This window comes from Panthera onca, chromosome E2, assembly GCF_046562875.1.
Source record: "Panthera onca isolate mPanOnc1 chromosome E2, mPanOnc1 haplotype 2, whole genome shotgun sequence".
In the NCBI taxonomy this organism is placed as follows: domain Eukaryota; kingdom Metazoa; phylum Chordata; class Mammalia; order Carnivora; family Felidae; genus Panthera; species Panthera onca.
The window spans coordinates 10,384,298-10,410,253 of NC_138353.1; the positions used below are offsets into that span (position 1 = coordinate 10,384,298).

The following is a 25,956-nucleotide window of genomic DNA, read 5'->3' on the forward strand; positions in this document are numbered from 1 at the left end:
AAAAAATAAGAATTTCAAGACAGGAACAGCCGAATATTAAACCAAGCACAGGGCCCTCCTAAGCTGGTCACACGCCGGTGAAGCCGGTCACGCTTAGAAGCATCATTTTATGGGAGGATGCCGGTCTTAGCCAGGCTGGTCCTCTGGTTATACAGCTGAGTGTCTGGGAAGGCTTCCTGGAAGAGGAGGCCAAATCAGGGCTCGACTCAATAACCGTCTCCGCCCCCTGCACAGCCTCAGCAGCTTAGGGTTGCTAGGGGTGGGGGGGGTGGGGAGAGGAACAGCTGCCAAACTGTCACGTGGACCCATTCCCTATTTATAGATCACCCCTTCCCCTCTCGCGGGACAGTCCAATGGTAGCCTGAGCTCGCCCGCAAGGGGGCGGAACCAGCTGCGGGACCCGGGAGGCACGGACCAATGACATTGAAGCAAGGGCGGACTTGTTTCATTGTGACGCGCGAGGGGGCGTGACCAGGCCCCAAAGGCTGGCAAGCGGTGGGGCGTGGCGAGGCCGCCCAGAAGCAAAGCGAGTAGGAAGCTGCGAGCATGCGTCGCGTCGGGGGGCGCGGGTGCACCGCCGAGCAGCTTCGTAAAGGAGGGTAGCAGCCAATAGGCGACGGTTGCTCTGTCGCCGGGGGCGTGGCCATGCAGATAAGGCGCGGGTGGGCGGCCCAATGGGCGGGCGCCTATGCAGATGAGACGGTGACAGCCGGGCCAGCGGGCGGGCGGGCAGGCGGGCTGTTGGGGCGGGGAGGTGGGACCCGGAGAGGGGTGGCCGTGGGGCCCGGCCGGGCTGGGGTCGGGGGCCGCAGCCATGATCCGGGCCTTCTCGTTCCCGGTGAGCCCCGAGCGGGGCCGGCTGCGGGGCTGGCTGGAGGGCAGCCTGGCCGGGCTCTGCGAGTTGCACTGGCTCCGGGAGAGGCAGGAGTACCGCGTGCAGCAGGCGCTGCGGCTGGCCCAGCCCGGAATGGGGGGCGCCGAGGCCGAGGACGAGGAGGACGCCGATGAGGACGAAGATGCGGCGGCGGCGCGCCGGGCCGCAGCGGCCCTGGAGGAGCAGCTGGTGAGGGGCCGCCTGTCCGTCCATCCCTCCGCCCCCGTGTGTGTCTATCTGTCTGTCTGTCTCGGTTGGATGCTCAGACACCCGTTGCGGTGGGGGAGGGGGAGAGGACAGGGGGTGGGGCTGGAGACCCAGGAGTATGGGCGGCGGGCGGGATCTGGCCTCCTCGACCCCAAACTGGGGAAGGTGGCGGGGGGGGGGGGGGACTGCATCGCCTCCGCTGGGGCCTCGTGAAATGCACAGACCCTTTCCCCAAAGAAAATTCTTCTAGGCGCTAAGTATGTGTCAAGCCTGGGCCGAGTATTTGGTATGCGTTGTCTTCTTGAAGCTTGGGGGAGAGGAGGGTGATAGTCCTCATTTTGCAGAGAAAGAAGCTGAGGTTCAGAGATGGCAAGTGACTCACCCAAGGTCACACAGCCGGGATCCAAACATGCCCCGCTCTGGCCCCGCTACCAGGGCTCCATCTTCCCTAAGTCCCGATGTGCTTGGAGATCTCCGGAGGGGGCGGGGCGGGGTGGGGGGGGGGGAGGGGATCCTCGGGCCTCCTGAGGGAGGGACCACTGCTGAGAGGAAGCTTGCAGTCCCTGAGGACCCCGCGGTCATCTTTACTCTCTGGTGACACTTTCCCTCCTTTCCTACCTGGTCCCAGCCTTGGTTAACCCCAGAAGAGGCAGGTTGAGGCAGCGTGGGGGCCCGACTTCTGAACTCCCCGAGTGCTCTCATGGTGGAAAATGAGGCAGAGGTCTCCAGAAGGACTTAAGGAGCACCACCCCTCTCTCCTTCTCTGTCATTTGTTCATTCTCCTGACCTTTTCCTGGATTCCCCTCACTCTCTCTCCCTATTGCCACATCCCTGTGACTTTCAGTGTCTGTTTCTATCTTTCTTAACCCTCTGTGTCTATCTCTGTCTCCCCAGGCTTCCCTTGCATTTCTGCACACCTCTCTGTTCCGGCCCCAAGTCCCTGTCCCCACCTCTCTCTTCCCCTCCCCCCCCCCCCCCCCCCCCCAGCCTGCCAGGCCCCAGACCCTGGCTCTCCCCTTGCAGATCCCATCCCTAAGCCTGTGTGTGGTCAGAGCTTCCCGTTTGGGGAAACCTGAGCCGGGGTGGCGGGGGAGGGGGCTCTCCCTGCTGCTGACCTCCATTGCCCCCGCCCCAGATGGGGAATGGGGAGGGGGTCTGCAGCCAGACTCCGGGGCTGCACGCACAGCCCCTCCCCCGACTGGGAGCGGGACCCTGCACATTCTTCTCTGGAAACAGAAACAGCTGTGGGAGGCCCCACCCCCTCCCAAAGTTGGAGACGCCTTGTGGGGGCCTTCACCCCGCTCCCCCCCCCCCAAGCTGGCTGGGCTTGGGAAGGCACCTCCCACCCTACGAGGAGAGGGAGAAAGCACAGGGATGGGCAGGCTGTGTCCTTCCTTCCTGTCCCTCGGTCTCGCCCTCTCTCTGCCTCAGTCTCCTCTCTCTGTCCTTCAGCTTCCCCATCCCTGCCCCTAAGTCTCCCCCCTTCTCCGCCCCTCTGCCTAACACCCCCCCCCCCCCCCGAGGTGGTAGTGGAGAGGCCTCTTTCCCCCACACTCTCCAGGCAAAGCTCCGTCCCAGCGTCAGGGAGGAGGCGGTGGCAGGCAGCGGGAGAGAGACAGCGGCACCGAGGGAGGAACAGAGAAACGCTAAATATAAACTCCTCTGCCGTTGGGGGTTCCTGGGTCCTTCTGAGGAGGGTGTGGGTACCTCCTCTGATCCCTGAGCCTCTGTCTTAGGATACTTCCCCCTCCCACCCCCCCCTTGTGCCCCCCTCCCCTGCCCCAGGAATACACTCCCTTTGAAGCAACAAAGATTGAAGCCAGACTTGATTAGTTTCTAATAGGAATGGTGGGGGGTGCAGGTGACGACGAGGGATATTCAGAGAAAAGAGGCAAGAATCCTGGATGGGGGTGGGGTGGGGGTTCTGTTCTCTCCCACCAAGAGAGAGGGTCCCCTTCCAGCAAGAAGGACTTAAGTTAGACTTGCAGAAGGACTTCCTAATAGAGATGAAGGGAATTGGACGAGCAGTGGGGGGTGGGGTGGGGACAAAGGTCTGGAAACGCTTGGGCAAAGGGCTCTCCAGGGGTCGTAACCCCATGCATGTTAACCCTCCCTGGATGGTGGACGGTCCCCTGGCAGAAGGGTTTGCAAAAAAAAAAAAAAAAAAAAAAAAGATGAGGGGCATTGTGGGTACACAGGGAGCTAGATTCAGGCCAACATCCTTCTGGTCTTTTAAAGAGTTATCATTGCTTCGCACCCGGAAGGGATGGGGGTCAAACTTACAAACAGTGACAGTGTGTAGACTAGGGTGGTGTTGGAGGGTCCAGGTGCGGGGGAAGGGGAGGCCTCTCCTGTCTGTCCCCCTTAACTCCTTCTGGGAACCGACGTGACACGGGCAGAACTTCACTCCCCCCCCCCCCCCCAGCTTCCAAATCGATCCTTTCATCTTTATTTTTAATTACACGAGTGAAACATGACTTTCTATTTTCCTTGTTGAGACAGTCAGCACTTTGGGGGCGCCTGGGTGGCTCAGCCGGTTGAGTGCCCGACTTCGGCCCAGGTCACGATCTCCACGTTCGTGAGTTCGATCCCAGCGTCGGGCTCTGTGCTGAACAGCTCAGAGCCTGGAGCCTGCTTCGGATTGTGTCTGTCTCCCTCTCTGTCTGCCCCTCCCCTGCTCATGCTCTCTCTCTCTCTCTCTCTCAAAAATAAGTAAATAGTAAAAAAAGAATGAAATGCAGAGCTTTCATGTAATAATCAAAGCTAGCATTTATTAAGAGCTTAAAAGGAACTATTTTAGTTCATTTAATCCTTATGACACCCCATAAGAGAGAGAGTTGAATGCCATGTTGCAGAGGAGGAAACCAGGGCCCAGAGAGGGGAAGTAACTTGTCCCAGGTCTCCTCGGAATCGACACTGTTGTCACCTTGGCGTGGGTCCCTCCAGACCTCTTCCACAGCTTACATACCAAGAAGTGTAGTGTTTTGCTTTACTTTTTAATTTTTATTGTACTAAAATTTTTTTTTAAATTTATTTACAGAGATATTTACAGAGAGAGAGCGCGCGCATGGGTTAGGGGCAGAGAGAGAAGGAGAAACAATCTCAAGCCGGCTCTGCGCTGTCAGCCGGAGATCCCGGCACAGGGCTCGAGCTCACAAACCGTAAGATCATGACCTGGGCCAAGATCAAGAGTCGGATGCTTAACCGACTGGGCCACCCAGGCGCCTGATGCTTTGCTTTCTCACAAATTCCAGGTCTCTTGGGTGAGGTCCTTGGGGGGACAATGCCAGTGGTTCTCAAGGTGTGGCCGCTGGACTAGCAAGGTTGGGGGGGGGGGTCTTGCAAGATATGCAAATTGGGCTCCAGCCTGGAAGCTCTGGAGGCGGGACCCAGTAATTTAGGCGCGAACAATGCCCTTCAGGTAATTCTGACTCACGCTGGTGCTATGCCCTTTCCTTTTCCGCCTGGAAGCTGTAAGTGAGTGATGACTGTATACACATATGGCCTCCTTCCGTTTTGACAGCTGCATAGTATTCTGCTGTATACGTTCATCCCTTCAGCAAACATCTCCTGAGCGCCTACTCTGTGCCAGGCACTGTGCTATGCACTGGGCTTGGTGTGGGTGTGTGTGTGTGTAGGGGGGGGGGAAGTGGGGGAAGGACGCAGCGGCCAACAAAGCAGACAAAACGCTCTGCCTTCCAGGAACGACATTTAGTGAGCAGACAAAAAACAAATGACAACCCAATGTATCATTCTGAGCCAGGAGGTCATGTGGGGGTGGGGGTGGGGAATGAAAGCAGGGCAACAGGGTGCAGAATGACTGGGGAGCTATTTTGGAAAGACTGGTCAGAGGAGGGATCATGTAAAGCGAAGATCTGAACCGAGCAAGGGAGGGAGCCAGGGGGAAATTCAGGGGAAACACATCTTACAGAGGTAGGAGCTCGCCAGGAGCAAGGCGTGCTGGGGTGGGGGTGGGGGGGGGGACAGCAAAGAGGCCAGTGTGGCTTCGAGGCTACGGCAGAGTGAGCAAGGGGGCGATTAGTAGGGGGGACATGACGACGTGGGGTACGTGGGCGCTCCGGGAACGCTTCTAGCCACCCCTGATACGACACAGTTGGGCTGACCTCTTGGGTTCTGCTCAAAGATGACGCCACCCTGAGCATCTCTGCACGGCCCAGGGCAGGAGCCCAAAGTGGACCGATTTGTTGACTTTGCTCCTATAAACAAGCCCAGAAGGGGGCTTCTGTTCTGGGGGCGGGGGAGGGAGGGGTGAGGACAGGGGCCCAGGAGAGCCGCCGCTGAAGTAGGAAGCTGGGGGAGGGAGGGGGGGGGGGCGTCTGCGGGGGAGCCGGGCCCGTCTTTCTGCCCTAAATAGGCAGGGCTGGGCGCCTGGCCTCCCAGCTCCTCCCCCCTCCCTGCCTCCCGCCCGCCGTCCAGACAAGCCGCTTTTGTCTGAGGGTCAACCGTCGGCCCGCGGCTGCCGCCACCTCTGGCCTCACCCGGACCCATGTGGGACTCTTCCTGGATCTGTTTTCCAAAATGGGGTTAAGCCCTAGTGTCTCAGAGGCCCCATCTGTGTTGTTTCAGCCTCAGCCCCACCCCCTTCCCTAATGACGGCCGCTCCGCTAAAAGGGTTTTCACCTTCATTCATTCATCCCTGATAAGAAATGGTCATTTCCTGCAGCAAGAAGGATCCGGGATAGACTCAACAGAAATTTCTCATGGGGATGAGGGGCGATGGGAGACATGGGGGGGGGGGGGGTTGGAGGGGGGTGAGGCTTCTGGGTAGGAATGAAGCAAGGGCAGGAGGAAGATGCCGTCCCCCAGGCAAGCGAACCTGCTGGGGCTTGTTGCTGTAGTACCCACTAAGGCTAGACTTACAGACGGACTTTCCAGTAGGTGTTGGGGGGCGGGGGAGTGGTTCTTCCCAAGAGAAGGAGCAAAGGACTTAGTATGAGTCGTGGTCTGCCTATTTTATCCATATGAGGGAAAGAACCGGTCTGCAGCAGGAAGGACTTAAGGAAGCCTTGCAGAAGGACTTTCTGCTGCTGATAAGGGGCGGTGGGGGGAGATGGGAGCATCCAAGAAGAGAAGGTCAAGGACTGGAGAAGGTGGACCCCATGGCTAAGGGATCTGCTAGGTAGCAGCGAATTGCCCTTCCAGCTAGACCACCTGAGCTTAGGCTCAAAGAGGGACATCCTAATAGGTGTTAAGGGGCCACGAGCACAAATGGAGGGAACACCTGATAGAGAGGGAGCAGGGGCGGGGCCTTCTGAAGCTTAGCACACCCAAGAGACGGTGATGTCGCTGCAGCACGAAGGACTTGAGTTAGACCATCGGAAGGACTTCTATTGGGCTGAAGGGACAGAGAACTTGAGGCGGGAGATCCTGGGGCTTGGGTGCTTTTACCCTTTCGAAATCAGAGCCTCATTGTCAAGGTGAAACCCTACCGGTGGTCTGGGAAGATGTGGGGGGCTCATTGGCAGAGGTTGGGGGGGGCATTCTGACCAATCTGCTTTCCTCATGCCCTCAGGAGGCCTTGCCTGGGCTCATCTGGGACCTGGGCCAGCAGCTGGGAGACCTGAGCCTGGAGTCTGGGGGCCTGGAACAGGAGAGCGGGCGCAGCTCAGGTAAGCAGGGCGTGCCTGGGATACCCCCATCTTTCCTCCTGCCCCTACCTCTCAGGCTGCCTCTTGGTCTCTTCCTTTCCCCACCCCTGGCTTCCCCGCCCAGCCCCTGATGATCTCTCCTCTTCTCCTTGGAATCCAGGCTTCTATGAAGACCCCAGTTCCACGGGGGGTCCAGACTCACCACCCTCTACCTTCTGTGGGGACAGTGGCTTCTCTGGATCTGGCTCCTATGGACGCCTGGGTCCCGCTGAACCCCGGGGCATCTATGCCAGCGAGAGGCCCAAGTCCCTAGGTAAGGTGGGTGGGGTTGGGGCCCTGAGAACCAGGGAATGGACAGTAGGAGAATGGTTTTGAGCCCAAGCTTCTGAGTCAGACTGACCTGGATTCAAATTGTGGCTGTGACATTCCCCTTTCGTGTGATTTTGAGCCTGTTGCTTCTTTCGGGGCCTCCGTGTCTCCCTCGGTTAAAGTGGGATTGATAACAGCACCTACGTCGTCGTAGGGAAGTTTTGCATATTCAGGGAGCCTCAGCCCTAATTGCTATTAGACTTGGCACCCACGGTAGCCACTCGGGAAACAGGAACTGCTGTTGTCCATTTATACAAGTAAGTTTCTGAGCCCCTACTATGTGCCGGCGTAGCCCTATCCTAGTGGTGAGGGATGCAGTCGTGGCGGGGGGGGGGGGGGGGGGGGGGAGGAGAAGACCCCTGTCCTCAAGAAGCTGACTTTCCAGTGGGAGAGACAGATAATAAACAAGATAAGTCAGATATAGACAGACAGAGAAGAAAGTTAGGGGAAGGGGACCAGGGAGGGCGTCCTCTTTGGAATCGGCGAGGAAGTTGCCATTTTAGAAGACGCGGCCCCCGGGGAAGATGTCGCTGAGACTGTGACATTTGAGTGGCGTCCTAAAATAAGTGAGGCAGTGGGCCAAACAGATATCCTCAGGGAACAGTGTTCCAGGTAGCGGGAACAGAAAGTGCAAAGGCCGTGAGGCTGGAACGTGACTGGCAGGTGCAACCAGGAAGCCAATGTAGCCGGAGACCTAAAATTACAGAGGAGAGGCGTCAGAGAGGCAGGGGCGGAACAGACCATTCAGGGTCTTGTGAAGATGTGGTTATGAACCTGGTAGGAGGGAAGGGGGGGGCGGAGAGCGGGGTTTTTGATGACAGTGGAGGAGGAGGGGTAGGCAACTTGACCCTCCTAGGCTCACCTTAGAAGGGGCTTCGAGAGTCTCTCCACTCTCTTCCTTTTTTTTTTTTTTTTTTTTTTGCCTCCCTCCCCAGGAGACGCCAGTCCTAGCGCTCCAGAGGCGGTGAGCGCTCGGGCAGCCGTGCCGCGATCATACTCGGCGCCCTACCCGACGGCAGCGGGCTCCGCGGGCCCGGAGGCCTGCTCCTCCGCGGAGCGGCGGGCCCGCGCGGGGCCCTTCCTGACGCCCAGCCCCCTGCACGCCGTGGCGCTGCGCAGCCCGCGGCCCTGCGTCCGGCCTCCTGCGGACTCGCCGGACGCCCCCGGCACCGGGCGGCCCCTGGACGGCTACATCTCGGCGCTCCTGCGCAGGCGCCGCCGCCGGGGGGCGGGCCAGCCCCGGACCAGTCCCGGGGGCGCGGACGGGGGCCCGCGGCGCCAGAACAGCGTGCGCCAGAGGCCGCCCGACGTGTCCCCGCCCCCCGGAGGCGCGCGGCCCGCGCCCGAGCCCCCAGTGGAGCGCGCGGGGGGCCGTCCCGCCAGCCCGGCGCCTTTGGGGCGCGCCTGGGCCTCGCCGTGGGAGTCGGAGACGGCGCCCGAGCCCGCCGCGCCGCCCGCCGCTCCCTCGCCCCCCGACAGCCCGGCCGAGGGTCGCCTGGTGAAGGCGCAGTACATCCCGGGCGCGCAGGCCGCCACCCGCGGCCTCCCCGGCCGCGCGGCGCGCCGCAAAGCGCCACCGCTGACCCGTGGCCGCAGCGTGGAGCAGTCCCCACCCCGGGAGCGTCCCCGGGCCGCCGGCCGCCGCGGACGCGTGACGGAGGCCTCGGGCCGCCGGGGCTCGCCCAGGGCTCGCAAGGCCGCGCGCTCCCAGTCTGAGACCAGCCTGTTGGGCCGCGCGGCCGCGGTGCCTCCGGGGCCCCCCAAGTACCCCACGGCCGAACGGGAAGAGCCCCGGCCGCCGAGGCCCCGTCGCGGCCCTGCGCCCACACTCGCGGCGCAGGCCGCGGGGTCCTGCCGCCGCTGGCGCTCCACGGCGGAGATCGACGCTGCGGACGGACGCCGCGGCCGTCCCCGAGCCCCGACAGCCCGCGGCCCGGGGCCCGGCCCATCCCCGTCGGCTCCGCAGCGCCGTCTTCTCTATGGCTGCGCGGGCAGCGACTCTGAGTGCTCTGCGGGGCGCCTGGGGCCCCTTGGACGCCGGGGTCCCACCGGCGGCGTCGGCGGCGGCGGCGGCTATGGGGAGAGTGAATCGAGCGCCAGCGAGGGGGAGTCGCCTGCCTTCAGCTCCGCATCCAGCGACTCAGACGGCAGCGGTGGCCTGGTGTGGCCGCAGCAGCTGGTGGCAGCCACCGCAGCCTCTGGGGCAGGGGGTGGTGCAGGTGGAGGGGCACCCGCGGGCCCCGCCAAAGTGTTTGTGAAGATCAAGGCTTCCCACGCACTCAAGAAAAAGATACTGCGTTTCCGTTCGGGTTCTCTCAAGGTCATGACTACAGTGTGAGTTTGGGGGTTTGCTCGGGCTCCCCCTTCATGGCCTCTGCACCACCACGCACCCAATCACTGACCCTTCCATACCTCCCTTCCAAAGACCACCATTTTCTCTGCTTCCAAAGACCCTTCCTCACTGCCCCCATCCACTGCAGTCTTGGTTGAAAAGGCTCCCCCTCCACCATAGGGAGGAATGGGGGAGGAGCCCTGTTTGACCCAGTTCAGCTGCTGGCTCTGCAGCCCTTGGGCAAAAAAGTTCCCTTTGTCTGGGCCTCACTTTTCCTCATCTGTACTATGGGTGTAATATGGTATGCGGAAGGGGTAATTCAGTTCGAATTTCCCCATTTTAGTTTAGACACTTAGTCCGTTTGTTCCCGTTCACCACTGTCACTGAACCCTCTTATTCCTCCTTTCCATGCCCAGATATGGTGTCTCCCCCCCCCCCCCATTCACAAAGTGCCCCCATCCATGTCCCTGGATTCTTAAGCTATCCCCTTGGCACCGCGGTCAGAGACGCTGTGTCTGACCCAGGTGGTGCCTGCAGAGTGCCCTGGGAAAGGAAGGAGCACTGACTTTGGGGTGTTGAGGGTCAGTTAGGAGGTGGTAGCACCTGGAAAGAAGGACTCTTTCGCCTCTATCCCGGGACAGTTATGGAGGATTAGGAGGTAGAAGAGGGGAAGGAAGATGGTTTCTATCTCATGCCCCCCCCTTTTCTCCCCCCTCCCAGAGGGAGTGGGGAGAGCCCAGGATGACCCTCAGCTGTTCCAATCCAGTATTTTTTTTTCTTTTTTAAAATTACTGTATTTATTATGACGATGGTGACTCCCCAGTGCACAGGGGGGCCAGATTCTGTGTTTCTCTAACCTCTTTGTAAATAAATGCACACTGTTCCATACGTGGTGGACTCTCCTTCTGTGGTAAAACGGCTTTCCTTTGGACTCACGTTTAGTGAGCAACTATTATTTGCTTTGAACACAGGGGTGTCTAGAGCCAGGTGGCAGATCTCAGGGTGGGTCTCAACCTGATTTTCCTACCATGGGGCTGTTTTACCACAATGAATCTGACCTTTGATTGAGTTGTGTTTGGTCACAAACATGGTTTCATAAAAATATAAGTGAAGGGCCAACCCAAATTTCTTTTCTCAAAAGTCATCATAGTCAGTTTGATGTGTATCCTTGAAGGTTTTCCTTTATGTGTTTGCATACATATGTGAATTTAAGTAACTATATAAATATATAACTATATTATACATATATACCATGTACATTTACATATATACATATATAAATTGAACCATATATTTGCATTATTTATCACTTTTATTCTATTATTATTATTATTATTATTATTATTTTCATTTGGTGGTGTTGAGTCATCTGTGTCCAGAGATTTCTTTATGGGAAGGATTTTAATTAAGAATTAGATATTGGGGTGGGGGGGCACCCGGGTGGCTCAGTCGGTTGAGCGTCCAACTCTTAATTTTGGCTCAGGTCATGATCCTAGGGTCCTGGGATAGAGTCCTGCGTTGGGCTTCATGCTGAGCCTGGAGCCTGCTTGGGATTCTCTCCCTCTCCCTCTCTCTCTTCCTCTCTCTCAAAAAACAAAAACAAAAACAAAAAACAAAAAACAAATCGGTTTCTTTGATGGTTATAGTACTATTTAACTTTTCTATTTCTTCCTGTGTCAGTTTTACTAAGTTGTATTCTTCTAGGAAATTGTCCATTTCATCTCCATTTAGATGACATTTCCCTATCATTGTATAATGATTGTTTTTTAAAGATTTTATTTATTTTATTATTTTTAATTTTTTTTTTTTTTTTTTTGAGAGAGAGTGTGTGAGTGAGCAAGGGGCAGAGAGAGAGGGAAAGAGAGAGAGTGTGGAGCCCGAAGTGGGGCTCAAGCTCACCTGAAGCAGGGCTCGAGCTCACCCAAAATGGGGCCGGAACTCACAAACCCTGAGATCATGACCTGAGCAGAAGTCGGGTGCTTAACCCACTGCACCACCCAGGCGCTCTAAGATTTTATTTTTAATTAATCTCTACACCCCACGTGAGGCTTGAACTTACAACTCCAAGAGTTGCATGCTCTACTGACTGAGGCAGCCAGGTGCCCCCCTCACTGTATTATTATTATTAGCTGCATAAGAGTCCACTGTGGGATTGTCAGCTCTCCCAATTATTTTGCTGTTAGGGACCTTGCTGCAGGAATGTCCTTGTACATACCTCTATGTGCATATATGTATGTATTTCTGTAGGCTTCACTCCTAGAAATAGAATTGTTTGGTCATTAACGTACACTCATTTAAAAACTTTTAATTGAGGGACGCCTGTGTGGCTCAGCTGGTTGAGCATCCGACTTCGGCTCAGGTCACGATCTCATGGTTTGTGAGTTCGAGCCCCTTGTCGGTCGGGCTCTGTGCTGACCGCTCAGAGCCTGCAGCCTGCTTCAGATTCTGTGTCCCTCTCTCGCTCATGCTCTGTCTCTCTCTCTCTCAAGAATTAAAAAAAAAATTAAAAACTTTTAATTGACATTGCCACACTTCCTCCCACTAAAAGCGCCCTCAGCTGATATTTTCATTTCTTTTTTTTTAACATTTTATGATTTTTTTTTAAATTTTTTTAATTTTTTTTTTTTTTGAGAGAGAAACAGAGTGCGAGTGGGGGAGGAAAGGAGAGAGAGGGAGACACAGAATCTGAAGCAGGCTCCAGGCTCTGAGCTGTCAGCACAGAGCCCGACGTGGGGCTTGAACTCATGAGCTGTGAGATCATGACCTGAGCCAAAGTTGGACGTTCAATGGACTGAGCCACCCAGGCGCCCCTCCCATGTTCTGTTTTAATTAGCATGTCTCTCTCCCATTCCCTTGAGGCAACACATACTTTGGTATATTCATTGGCCCACTTGTAATTCAGTGAATTGCCTGTTCATACTCTTTGCCCATATTTCTATTGGATAAGTTCAATAATCATACCCATTTCATGGATGGATAACTAGAAGTTTGGGGAGGGGCCATTACTTACCCTGATCACACAGCAAGAAGGAGGGAGTTAGGGCTAGAACCCATCCCCCACCTGACCCCACAGTCAGGTGGAGAATGGTATTTGTTCTGCTTTGACTTTGTGTCTAGATGGGTGGGTCCACCTCTCGGTAGCTTTGAACTCTGAGAGAGCAGGAGACCAGGCCAGCTGTGCTCACCCGCATCTCCACTGCCCACTGAGGCACTGGGGAAAGAGCAAGGAACAAAACAGAAAAAAGAAGTTTCCTTCCTTGTGGAGTTTCCATTCTAGAAGGTGGGTGGGCAGTGTGTGTGTATGGATAGACAAGTATTTCTTTTTGCATACCAATGAATAAAAGTCATTTTTAAAAGCTTGCCAAGGGGCGCCTGGGTGGCGCAGTCGGTTAAGCGGCTGGCTTTGGCTCAGGTCATGATCTCATGGTCCGTGGGTTCGAGCCCCGCGTCGGGCTCTGTGCTGTCAGTTCAGAGCCTGGAACCTCCTTTGGATTCTGTGTCTCCCTCTGTCTCTGCCCCTCCCCCACTCGCACTCTGTCTCTATCAAAAAATGAATAAACGTTAAAGAAAAAAATTTTAATAAATAATTAAATAAAATAAAAGTTTGCCAAGGGATGCCTGGGGGGGCGCAGTCGGTTAAGCGTCTCACTCTTGATCTTGGTTCAGGTCATGATCTCACGGTTCATGAGTTCAAGCCCAGCATCAGCGTCTGCACTGATGGTGTGGAACCTCCTTAGGATTCTGTCTCTCTTTCTCTCTACCCCTCCCCTGCTTGTGCTCTCTCTCTCTCTCTCTCTCTGAAAATAAATAAATAAAGATTTTTAAAAAATTGCCAGGAAAAGCCACTGCTTGTCAGGCCTTCCTTTGGGAATATTTGCCTCATCTCCATTCCATAAAAGTGGCAACTCAGAAAGGGAAAGGGACTTGTCCAAGGTCACACTGGCCACAGGGGTCAAAATGGTTGAAGTACACCTGGATGACCTTTCTTCTTGCTTAAGATTTTGGTACAAACTCATTAAAAAAGAATAATAATAAATAAATAGCAGGGGGGCGCCTGGCTGGCTCAGTCTGTAGAGCGTGTGGCTCGTAATCTCAGAGTCCTGTGTTGAAGGCCCACATTGGATGTGAAGCCTACTTAAAAAAAACAAAAAACAAACAAAAAAATCCCCACCAAAACCAAAAAATAACAGCTAACTGTGAAATTGAGCATTTATTGCATGCCAGACTCTATTCTCAGTGACTCAAGCCTCACAGCCTCGAGGGTATATTAGAGAGACGATATATGGATACTAATAGGCCCATTTCACAGATGGGGAAACCGAAGCACAGAGATGTTAAGTAACCTACGTGAGGCTGATAAGTAGCAAAGCCAGAATGTAAGTTCAGGTTGCCTAAGAGTCTAGGCTCTTAAGCGCTGTCCGACAGAGCTTATATGGATTCTCTCTAGAAGGCTACAAAAGGAACTGCTTACAGGCATGGGAGCTGGGGGGCGGGGCAGGGGCGTTGACATAACAAATAAATTCTGTAATTTGCTAAAGGTGACAAGGATTATGGGGGAGAACTGAGCAGAGCTACGAGGAAATTGGGTGGGGTGAGGGAGCAGAGATGTTTGTGATTTTCAGTAGAGTCATCAGGATGGTCTCATTGAGAAGGGGACATTTGAACAGAGATCTGAAGGAGGTGGGGGAAGTGAGGCGTGTGAATAGCATGGGTGACGGACAAAAGGGTGGGAGTAGCCGGAGGGGGGGGGGGCAGAGAATCCTAGTGTCTGTCACATTGTGTGGGGCCTCATGGGCCATGGTGAGGATTTGGGTTTTTACTTCGAGGGAGGTGGGAGCCATGGGAGAATTCTGAGCACAAGAGGGACTTAGGAGGTTTTTTTTTTTGGGGGGGGGAGGTGAAAGGGTTAACAGCTCTATTGAGATATAAGTCACATATCTGGGTGCCTGGGTATCTCAGTCGGTTAAGCTTCTGACTCTTGATCTCAACTCAGGTCTTGATCTCAGGGTTGTGAGTTCAAGCCCTCAGCTGGGCTCCACGCTGGGCGTGAATCCTACTCAACAAATAAAAAAGTCAAGGGGCACCTGGGTGGCCCAACTCTTGGTTTCAGCTCAGGTCATGATCTCTCAGTTCTTGAGTTCGAGCCCCGCGTGGGGCTCTGGGCTGATGGCATGGAGCCTGCTTGGGGTTCTTCTCTCTCTCTCTCTCTCAAAATAAATAAACATTTTTTAAAACGTTGAGATACAATTCACAGACCATAACATTCACCCAAATCGAGTTCAGTGGCTTTTAGTGCGTTCACAGAGTTGTACAACTCTCCCCATAATCAATTGAAGAATATTTCCATCCCAATAAGAATATTTCCATCCAGTATCTCCAGCCCTGACAACCACTCACCTACTCTCTCTGTCTCTGTATTTTGGCCCATTCTGGACATTTCCTACAAAGGGAATCATGCAATAAGTGACCTTTTGTGGCCGACCTCTTTCACTCCGCATGATGTTTTCAAAGTTCATCCACATGGGAGCACGGTACCACGGCTTGATTTCTTTTTCCCGCCGAATGATCGTCCATTGTCTGGACGGACACACCACATTGAGCTTTTCCGCTCCTCGGCGGATGGACATGTGGGTTGTTTCCACTTTGGGGCTATTATGACATTCAGGGAAACATTCAGGTACAAGTGTTTGTCTGGAGGTATGTGTTCATTTCTTTTATGTAGATACCTAGGGACTGGAATTGCTGGGTCCTACGGTGACTCTTTAGCTGCTAAAAAACTGCCAGGCTGTCTCCTACCCTGGCTGTGCCGTTTTCCTTCCCACCTCCTCGCCAACACGGGCTATTATCTGGGGGCTCCCTTTCAAACAGGGTCCCTCTGGCTGCTCTGTGGGGCCCCGGATGAGGGAAGCCAGCGAGGAACTGTGGCTGGACCAGAGTGCCAGCCGCAGAGGAGGCGAGAAGTGACTGCAAGCCGGAGTTCATGGCAGTCGTAGCTGAGCCTGCAGTAGGAGGGGGTTTGGCGGATGGGGCTCAGTGTTGGACGCGCCGAGTGTGAGACACCCGCGGACACCCAGCTGGGAATATACAGTGGGCCATTGGGTATGGGACGCTCGAACCACTCCTGGCGTTCACGGCCCATTTCTTGAATAATTAAAGTCAAAGCGGAAGCCGAATCCAGGGTCTCAGTTTCCCCCTCCGGAAAATGGGCACAATAGCACCACTGACTGCTAGGCTCTCACGAGGCCGGGGCGACTCCTGGGCAGCACAAGGCGGGATTGCACGTCTGAAAACTGAAGTTACACGTCGGGTGGAAAGACGGCTGGGGGCTGCAGCTCCGGCGAGAAAGGGAGGGCATTTAGGTACGGTTCGAGCAGCGTCCGTCCGTCTCCAACCCCCCCCCCCCCCCCCCCCCCCGGCGTCTGGCCGCCGTCAGAAAGCAGGATAGGAGATTGGGTCGTCACCCTGGCTTCCCCCACTCTCAGCTGGGTTTCCTCCTTGGGGGCGGCCGGGGCCAAAGTCGCTGATGGAAACCAGCTGCGGGAGGCGCAGAGGCTCGGCGCACGCCCAGGCCCCTCCCCGGCGCCGGCAGACCCCGCTGAGGGGGGAGGACGAGGGCGCCCTGGCTCCCCTCCCCCCTTCCGCAGCCGGGCCCGGGGCCCTGGCACGTCCGGCGCGCCTGATGCTTTCCAGATGTGAGCCCGGTTCCCTTCCCCCACCTGGCCCTGTGGCTTCCGCGGGGTGGCGGGGGGAAGCGGGGAGTCAGGGTCGGATACCCTCAGATCACCGGCACCCGGGCGGTGTCCCCTCCCCGCTCGGCTCGCGTCCCCATCCAGTCGGCCAAAACCGCGTAGGGAAGAAGGGCTGACGGCGAGGAGAAGCTCCCTCCAGGGCCTCCCCCTGCTCCCCCAACGCCCGCCCCTTGGGGCGCGCCTCAGCCAGCCCACGCCCCTCCTGGCCCGCCCCCCGGACGCGCCCCTCGGGGGAACCCCGCCCCTCGCCACGCCCCCCAGCATCGCCCCTAGGCCACGCCCCCGGGGCCCGCCCCGCAAGCCCCACCTCCGCCACCGTCCCCGGCGGGAGGCTTGGTCTGCGAGTTGGTGTCTCCGTGCGCTTCTGTGCGTGTCTCTCGGGTGTCGCTGTTTCTCGGTCCCTGTCTCGGCCTCTCCATTTCTGTGTGTCTCTCCTCTATCCTGCATGTCTCTGTCTCTCTGTCTTTGCGATCCTCGGCCTGTGTCTGTCTCACCTAGTCCCTAGGTCTCTATCTCTCCAAATTTGTCTCTGCGTCCCCGTCTCTGTCGGCCTCTCCCTGCATCTCTCTCCCCTTCTCTTTGAATTTCTCCTGTCCCAGTGCGTCTTCAGTTCTCTCCCTCTGGCCTGCAGCCCCGCCACCCTGCTGTGTCCCGGCGTCCCTCCCAGGTCTGCGTCCCCCGCCGGCCCGGCGGGGACGCCCTGCCCTCCCAATTTGCACCTCCGCCTACGGCTTTGGTGTCGGCGGGCCGCGGGCGCCCCCGTGTGGCCATCGGGGGCTGTCACGAGAGGCCCGAGGGTTGGGTATGGGCGCCCCCAGGGGTGTGACCAGTGCAAGACAGAGACCCTGTGGGTGCCCCTGGTGACCCCGGGGAACGGCGTGCGACGCCAAGAGACTGTGTGAGCGTGTACTACCGCGAGCTTGTGACGTTGTGTGTGTGGCTGTGTGACCTGGTGACATTTTGTGACAACCAGAAATGGTGTGTCTGTGAAACCGTGTGTTACGCAGAGAGGCTGTGTGCGACTGAGTGTGTGACATGAGAGGTCGTGACACGCAGGTGGCTGTGGGGGACGCCGTGAGGCTGGATGTGCCTGCGACACCATTTGGGGGACTGTGACATCAGGAGGCCGGATGTGACAGCGAGAGGTTGTAGGGCACAGTGTGCAACATGGGGAGGACACGAGGGCTGTGGGGGTCACAGGGTGACAGGGTGAATGAGTGTGACACACCCAGAGGTGGCGTGAGAAGGCAGCGTGACGGGCCCCGGGCAATGGGTGTGACAGAGGGACCACGTGAGTGTGACCGTGTGTGTCCGCCACGCTGGTCAACTGTGAGAAACTGACGATGTGCGACACACGGCAGGTGGGACAGCGAGAGAGGCAGCGCGCCACTGTGCGGGGCACTCGGAGATGACAATACGAGAGAGACCTTGTGCGTGTGTGTCCCTAACATACTGGGTGACGGTGAAAGCGCGGGTGAAGTTGCCACCGGCTGTGAACACGACAGAGAGAAGTTCCAACTGCGTGTCAAGGTGTGTGACGTCTTGAGACATGGCGTGTGACGCGGCCGAGCTGTGTGTGCCCATCTGAGACAGCGTGTCTGGCTGCGGCGCGTGAGGCGGCATCGGTGATGCTGGGCCACACCAGGAGAGACGGGGAGCCCCCGTGCGTGGCGCTGGGGGGAGGGGGAGGGGCCGCGACTGTGACGAGCGAGCGCGGGTCAGTCGTGAGACTGTGTGGCCCCCGCCGCCGCGCGCGGGACAGAGCGTGCACGTCGATCTGAGGGACGGCGAGGGTGAGCCTGTGTGCTGGGAGGGGTGGTCTGTGACCGGACGACGCAGGTGGCCGGCGGGACGGGGTGGGAGAGCACGTGTGCTGGAGGGGCCGCGCGGGACCCGCACCCGAGGTCCGGGGGACATGGGGACAAGTGCAGAGCGTGGGGCAGGCACCCTTGAAGACTGTCTTTCCCTGCGAGTGAGCGTGTGCGTGCGTGTTTGAGAGGGACAGAGGCAGAGATGGAGAGGGGGACGGACAGAGAGAGGGGACCCAAAGAAACAGACCCAAGGCGGTGGGGGGGGGGGAGCGGGACAGCGGTGGTGGCAGCAAGGAGGAGGCGGGCCCTCAGGGGCTGCGCCTCGGGGGGAGGGGGCGGGGCGGACTAGGGAGCGTGGGGGAGGGGGGGAGGGGGACCCAGACTCGGTCTCCCAGGCTCTGCCACCTGCCTGCCATCCCGGCCCTGAGCAGCAACAGGTAGGAGGCTCCGGTCTCACCCCACGGCGGATCCCTCTGCCCCATCGCAGCCGCCATCTGTCCCCCTAGGAATGAATGAATGCGTGAATGAATGACTTCCTACGTCTGCGTCTCCACCAGCCTGTCTCTCCCCAGCCCCTCCATCCCCCTCTCTCTGTCCCCCTGTCCCCTCTCTCCTCTGTCCCTTTATCCAACCCCCCCCCCACCCCACGCCTCTCTCTGCCCCTCTATCATTGTGCCTTCCTCTGTCCTTCCCTGTGCCCCTCCCTCTATCCTTTCCCACCCCCTCTCTCCACCCCTCCTGGACCCTCCACCTCCCCTTCTCTGTCCCTGCCCTGTCCCTTCATCCCCTCTGTCCCCTCCTGGATCACTCTTTTTTTTTTTTTTTTGACCCCTCTCCTTGTCCCCCCTCCCCCCACATCGCTTCATCCCTCCACCTCTCTCTCCCGCGCCCCAGTCTCTTTATTTCTTCCGTGCCTCGGTCTTTGTCACTCTGTGGCTCCCTCTGCCCCTCCATGTGTCCCTCTCTCCATCCTCTCTGCCCCTCTCCCAGTCATGGCCGAGTTGCCCGCCGCACCCCACCCCCAGCCCTCTCTCGGGCGGCTAATGAGCAGAGGCGCCTTTGAGGTGGCCAGGCCGGGGGTGGGGGAGCTCCCCAAGGGGGCCGGAGGGGGCAGCTGCTGCCAAGGCCCTAATGAGGCCCCCTCTGCGCCCTTCCCGCCGCGATCTTAATTCCTTGTTCTCCCCGAGCCGCCGCTAATTGGCCTGGGGAGGGCCCCCCTCCTGGCTCATGCTCTGTCCCCGGGGGCTGAGGACACCTGGATCCCGACCCAGCACCTGTGGCCCTGTTCTTTGGTCCCTCCCTCCACCTGCCAGGCAGCCTTATCACCGGACTTCCCTCGGGCCTTCCCTCGCCCGTCTTTGTCCTTCCCTCCATCTAGGTACCCCGTCTCTGCACCCCTCCATCCCTCCTCTGGCCCCTCTGGCCCTCCCTTGGCCTGCCTCTCGGTCGCCCATCTGTAGGTCCCTTCATTCCTCCTCTTTTCTCTGGTTTCCTGTCCCTCCCTCCACCTCCGGGCGCCCCATCCGTACGCTCTTCCATACACACCCCTGTCGCCGGGTCCCACTACCGCTGCCACCCCTACCTGGGGACCCCGGCTTGTCCTAGCCTACCCCGTCAGCCCCTACTCCCGCCCGGCGTCTAAACTCTTCCCCGCCCTTAGCCATGTCCAACAACATGGCCAAGATCGCGGAGGCCCGCAAGACGGTGGAACAGCTGAAGCTGGAGGTGAACATCGACCGCGTGAAGGTGCGGGGTGGGCTTGGGGAGGCCGGAGGGAGCTGCGGGGCCGGGGGCCGGACCCCGCGCTGTTGGAGGCGGGGCCCGCGGGAAGACCCTCTCCGGAACTGGGCGGGACCCGGGGCGGGGCCGGGAAGGGGCGGGGCGGGGCCAGGGCCGGGAAGGGGCGGGGCGGGGGCGGGGCCTTGGGCGGGGAACGGACCGCGCCCCGGCGTCCGCAGGTGTCGCAGGCGGCGGCCGAGCTCCTGGCCTTCTGCGAGACGCACGCCAAAGACGACCCGCTGGTGACGCCGGTCCCCGCCGCAGAGAACCCCTTCCGCGACAAGCGCCTCTTTTGCGTCCTGCTCTGAGTCTTCGCGAAGGCTTACCCCCTCCCTCGCCAAAGAGTGAATCCAATAAACGTGGCGGCTGTGGTGGTACCTGTGCTTTTGGGGAAATTGAGGCACGCACAGAGCTTGGGGCCATCACGGGGGACCCTGTCCCTCCACGGCCCTCCTGAGTGTGTTTGGAGTGTGTTGGGGGTGAGGATGTGTGGCGTGGGGGGGGGGGCGTTGTGGATGGGGAGGGTGTACCGGAGGAAGTGAGCACCCCGGACTCTGACCTGCACTGGGCCCTCCGCGACCCTGAATTTATTTAATCATCCCCACAGCCCCAGAAGGCAGCTGGCTACTTGCATAGTGTCCATTTTGCAGGGGAGGAAACTGAGCCAAAGGAGGTTCCCTCACTCCAAGTTACACAGCTGGGAGGTAATGAGGGGTAGACTGTGGCCTCCAGCGCTGAACCCCCGAACCCCTGAGCTGGCCCCTCTCCTCTCCAGGAGCCCCCATGCCCACCCCTCCTTTCCCTCTCCCTGAGTGACTCCACCCCCTGCCACGGGCTTACCTCTGTCGTAGCACTGACCTCTGTTCATTCATTTGTCCCGTTCATTCTTCCAAGCCCTCCCTGAGGACCTACCTACCTGCTCTGTGACCAGCCCTGTTCTGGGTGAAGCCGGGGACATAGTTGGGACCGAGACAGCCCTTGGCTTTGCCCTCTTGCGGCTCAGAATCCAATAGGAGACCCAGACCTGTCCCCAGATAGTGATGACCCAGACAGGGCAGGGCTGGGGTCGAGGAGCTCCGAGGGAGCGCTTGACTCAGGTTGGGCGTCGGGGAGGGCTTCCTGGAGGAGGGGACATCTGAGCTGGGACATGGTGGTAATAACACTTGGGGACCCAGAGGAGAGAGAAGCGTGGCTGGAGGGAGAGGAGACAAATTGAGGTGTGACGTTCCTCCCTTCGGTGGTTATTTTCTTTGTTCTGGGGACACAGGGCTGCCTCAGTCACAGTTCCTGCCCTGTGTTTCTCACTTCACACATTGGTGGCCCACAGGACATTTATAGCCTGCAGTTATATATATATATATATTTTTTTTTTTTTCGTTCTCTACTTTTGGCCTACATAACGTTTAAAAATGTTCTTGACTTGGTTGCCAAATTGAAAAATAGGAGTACTTCACATAAAAGTCCTTATTTCTGGCTTCTCCCAAATCGGAAGTTCTGGTGACCTCAGGCCTGCCTGAGCCCTCGGGGTGACCCGGAGGCTGGGGGATGGGACACGGGCTTCGGGGTTCACCAGAGTCTCCGCCCCTGTCCTACCGTCTCCTGGTCCCAGGGGGTTCTTACCGCGGCGTGAAGAGAGTGGGAAATGTCTTGAAGGTCGAAAATGAGGAGACGCAGACCGCAGACCCGGTGAGGTGGCTGGAGGGCCACTGAGTTAGAGACCCCCCCCCTCCCCCGCCCCAGGGTCCTCACATACTTCCTCTTCTCTCCAGAGTAACACCTGTGCTCCTCAGCTTGGGGCTACCGGGGTGGGGGGGGGTGCTGGACCCCTGGACCTGGATGGAGCCCCCTCACTGGGCCTCCCCTCCCTAGAGGGGGCCATGCGTGCTTCTGGCGAGCGCTCCATTATTCACATCGGATTGGGGTCCCCTGGGCCCCAACTCTGAGCTTCCTGCTGGATCGAGGCAGAAGCTTCTGTAATTACATCTCCCTCCTGCCTCCCACCTCTCAGCCGGCTCCAGCCCCGGTTGCATCATGTCTGTGGGAGCCCCGGGGGAGACTGGGGACAGAGAGAGCCAAGGATGAGCTGGGGAGGAGGGATGCCGGGAGGGAAGTTGCCAGAGGATTCTGGAATTTCTCAGACCCGGCCTCCTTGCCTCTTAGAACCTGAAAGGCGAAGGAATCTCCAATTGCAGGACCTCAGAGGGCCGGCATGCTGGAGTCTTTCAACCCCGGGGGGCCAGAATCCTCTTCCCCTGTCCGGCTAGGATCCAGAGCTCTGCACCTCACGGATCTCTTGAGCCTAGACTGTTGGGATTTTTAGACCCTTTCAGCTTCGAAATCTTGGGGCTGTATAGCGGAGATCCCTTCTCCTGACTTCCTGACCCCGTGTGGGGAAGGGAGGGCGGGCAGGAAGGGAGGTCTACCTGGAGGAGGCGGGGGAGGCCGGATGAGCCGGACAGAGCAGGTCCCGGGCGACCAGCATCCATGCGTGCAAATCTGGATAATCTTGTTAGCGGGTATGACTCGGGAGCACCGGCTTCTGGTGACCCGCTGCTCTATCCGGCCAGCCCCAGCTGTGAGGTCAGCTCTGCGGTCAGAGCCAGGCCAGGAGGCAGAGAGGTGACCGCCTGGGGAAGTGATTGCTGTCAGCAGTCCCCTCCCTCTTCACCCCCAACCCCGAGGGCTGCCCCTGCCAGGCTGTCTTCCCTCTGTACCCCACAGGCCCTGAGCAGTGCTTGGTTCTGCTGAAGGGGTCTGGGGGCGGGGTGGCCCCGAGCCACAACTGTGACCATCACTTCCTTGGAGTCCTGTTTCTGAAGCCCCAACCTCACTTAATTGTTGGATAACCCCTTCCCCTCCCCCCCCCCCCACAGACCCGGTTTATCCCCATGTTTCAGACGTGGCATCAGGCACAGGGCGGTGACATCACCTGGCCAGTGGGGGCTGGAGGTGGGAGTGGGGGCCGACGGATGAGCTCTTCCAGAAGCGACTGGAGGTGTCGGGAGGGGGCTTGCAGGACGGAAGTGAGGGGCGCACCCCCCACCCCCCGCAAAGGCAGGGCAGGGACGACAGGGGAGAGCCCCCTGGAGCAGGGGTGAGAGGCAGAGTCTGGCGGGTAGGCAAGGGCCCATTTGCGGTGCAGGAAAGGGCGGTGGGCAGAGGAAAAGGGCCTCTGACTGAAGGTGTTGGGACCTGCCGATGAGGGACAGGTCAGGATGGGCACACAGCGGCTCCTTGCAGCAGCCCGAGGGCACAGGAGGACAGGTAGGCTTGGCAGGTGTCAGAGCTGACGCGGCTGTGCTCACTCCTGTCTGTGCGTGGGGCGGGGAGGGGTACAGGGTGGGTCCATCCTTCTCCCTTCTCCCGGGGCAAGGTCAGGAGGCTGGGAGCCAAGAGAGGGTTGGGCCCAGGGCAAGGGGGGGACGTGAGTTCAGCCGCAAGGCCAGATGCGGCCCAGGCAGGCAGCCGGAGGCCTTGGCCAACAAGCAGGGGTGGGGGAGACCTGGGGGGCGCAGATGACTCAGGGGAGGGCCTGCCGGTCCAGGCTCCAGCTCTGACCTTCCTCTCCCTCCCCCCTCCCCTTGCCGCACACTGAGGGGGGCCGTGCCTCGGAGCCCCTCTGGGGCCCTGCCCCTGGGCACACAGTTAAGCGGGCAGGAGTCTGTGGAAGGAATAACGACCGCCAGCAGCTACCTGAGGGCTGCCTGGAGGCGGGTGGGGTGGCTTCTGCCCCCACTGTCCACACCACGCCCCCAGCAAGCGCGAGGCAGCCACTCGAGGAAGGAGGACATCAGGGCTGAGCTAGACCAAGTCGTTGTCCGGAGTCACACAGCAAGTGGCCGGCGGGTGGCGGAGGGGGGGGTGCTTCCAGAACCCGTGTCTTCCCAAGACGCCGGGCAGCAAACCTTCCCTTGCAAACCGACGCGGGAGACACAGCCACGAAGAGGCCCATGGGCCCGCGGTACCCAGGCGCCGACACCCGCAGCAAGATGCGTCAGCGGACACCGATGGGCGAGTGGACCTTCGAGGAAAGGGACACCAGAGTGCACACACACACACACACACTCACAGCGCTCTTCCAAGGCTCACCCAGGTGACACTAATCCCACACAGACCCGCACGTGAGGGTCACACGTCCACCACGGTCCCTGGCACACCCCGCCCCCGGGTGCCCACCCTGCCCCCCGGTGCCCACCCCACCCCCCCCGGCCCCACCCTGCCCGGGTTCTGTGCCGGCCGGCGCCAGCTGTCCCTGGGCTGTCCTCTCCTCTGCCCCTCTGTCCGCGGTCCTTCTGGGGACGCCTGAGTCGCGTTCGACCAGTGCAAGAGGGAGGAGGCTGACTCACCCCCCCGGGGCGGCTCCTTCCCACGGTTCCCCCGCCCGTGGAAGCCGCCTGCCCCCTCATAGCACAGCTGGGGTGACCTTTCACCCCAAGGCACCTGCAGGAAGAGGAACCCTTTGTGGCCCTTGCTGCAGGCGTGGCCCCAGCTGGGCAGGATGTCAGGGTTCCCGGAAAGTAAGTGGAAGTGTGTCCAGCACTGACATTGGCCCCGGGACAACCGGCCCCCAGTGGCACAGGTGGATAAACTGAGGCCTGGAGGGGGGGCAGGGTGTGTGAGGCCTCACTGGGCATGGGAGCAGAGTGGACTTCCTGAACGCTTCACGTCCCCAGTGGGGACAGGAAGCCAGTGGGAGGGAGGCTCCAGGAACCGGAGCTACCCCCGCCCCCCCCCCCCCAACTCCCCTGATGCTTCGACAGGACAGAAGCCTGCCAGGCGTCATCTTTCATTAATATGATACAACTTCCTGAGTTCCCTCTGGTCTGTCTGGGGACCGCAGAGCATGGGGCGGTGGCAGGTTGGTGCGGGGGGGGGGGACCACATAGCTAGGAGGCCTGAGGCCCATACACACGGGAGCCCCCCCTCTCAGAGCCTCTGCTATGGCTGGAGCTGAGGCCGGAAGCTGGGATGCCAGCTGGGCACGGGCGATAAGGAGAGGGGGAGAAGGGGTGCGGGGGTTGTGGTCACTGAGGGGCCTGGGTACAGAGAGGGGAAGTCTGCAGCTAATCCCTCCTGGCCTTGGACATGAGGCAACACGGACACAGCCTCTCTCCTTGTGACAAAGGGGGGCTCTGGGATGGGCCACTGGCCGCGGTTGGCCGCCAGGCCCGTGAAGCTGGTGTTAGTGGTGGGATGGGGACAGGACAGTTAGTTAGTGGTGGGATGGGGACAGGAGCTCAGGGCAAATGGAGTTTGTCATCCCTCTAACTCAAACGGGCCTCCCCTAAGGGGTATCCGACAGGGTCTCGGGCCCTTGGGGGCGGGGAGGCTGAATGGGGAGCCGTTGACTCAGTGGGAACCAGGACCCGTTACCGGCTGTGCTGGCAGCTGGGACACGCAGGCCGACCACACTGGCCCGAGGGTGGCGGTGGCTGGGGGTGTGTTTGGGGTGTCATGTGACAGTGATGTTGGAGTCTTGGACTGCCGTCTGTGGCCAGAATTATTCCTGGAAGTCAAGGTCACCAGAGCTTGGCCTAAGGGCCTGGGATTGCTGGAGCAAGAAGCCGGAAGGTGGGAGGGCGCTCCCCTTTGGTGCTCTTGGAAGCCCTGGGTCCCCCCCAACCCCCCCACTCCCCCCCACACCCGACGGTGGGGACACCAAGTCCCAAGTCCCTCGAATCCCTCTTCCCAGACTCAGCTGGCTGGGCGAGCTTGAAAGTTGGGATGGGCTCCAGGGACTGGCATTTTTTCCTTTGGCTCGGCCACCTCCTTCTCCAGCCTTCTGGAAGGAGCGAATTGTGTCCGGGGAACAGAGATCGCAGTAATGCCTGTAAAACACTACATCGGGGAGGAATTTCCTGGTCATTTCTCAATCCCTGGGCAGTGTCCTAACCCCGGGGCCCGGAGCCCAGAATGGATCCCAGAGGCCACCCCCAGACGGCCTCTCGGACCGGTCAGCTGTGCCCCTTAGGTCTCGTCCCGGTGTGCCCCCGAGTGTGACATTCAGTGGTCCCCACGCAGGGCCACCGGGGAAGGGAGAAGAGCAGAGAGAGACCCTCCTGCGAGGAAGTGGCAGGTGGCTCAGTGAGGGCACCTGGACCGGGCAGGGGAGATGGACAGAGCCCGAGGTTGGGGAGGGGTGCCTCTAGAGCAAGCAGGGGAGGGGAAGGCGGGGCAGAGGGAGGAAATGAAAAAGCCGGGGCCAGGCGGGGAGGGAGGGAGGAGG

The 25,956-nt window shown here is 59.1% G+C and overlaps 2 protein-coding genes across 7 annotated transcripts; both read left to right on the top strand.

The window, feature by feature from the left end:
- Positions 1–690: 690 nt before the first annotated feature.
- Positions 691–10,279, top strand: DACT3 (dishevelled binding antagonist of beta catenin 3). The gene is made up of 4 exons (XM_060651536.3): positions 691–1,063; positions 6,615–6,711; positions 6,851–7,003; positions 7,995–10,279. The coding sequence occupies exons 1-4, from the start codon at positions 815–817 to the stop codon at positions 9,395–9,397; spliced, it is 1,902 nt and encodes a 633-aa protein (XP_060507519.2). The 5' UTR covers positions 691–814; the 3' UTR covers positions 9,398–10,279.
- A 4,660-nt stretch (positions 10,280–14,939) lies between these two features.
- Positions 14,940–20,107, top strand: GNG8 (G protein subunit gamma 8). 6 transcript variants are annotated; one of them, XM_060651558.2, is made up of 3 exons: positions 14,940–15,088; positions 19,612–19,697; positions 19,910–20,107. In XM_060651558.2, exons 1-3 carry the CDS (start codon positions 15,046–15,048, stop codon positions 20,036–20,038), a joined length of 258 nt encoding a protein of 85 aa, XP_060507541.1. In that variant the 5' UTR covers positions 14,940–15,045; the 3' UTR covers positions 20,039–20,107. The 6 variants fall into 6 exon arrangements, with proteins under 6 accessions (XP_060507541.1, XP_060507545.1, XP_060507543.1 ...); XM_060651562.3 differs by lacking the exon at positions 14,940–15,088 and adding an exon at positions 15,475–16,506; XM_060651560.3 differs by lacking the exon at positions 14,940–15,088 and adding an exon at positions 17,328–17,670.
- The last annotated feature ends 5,849 nt before the right edge of the window (positions 20,108–25,956 follow it).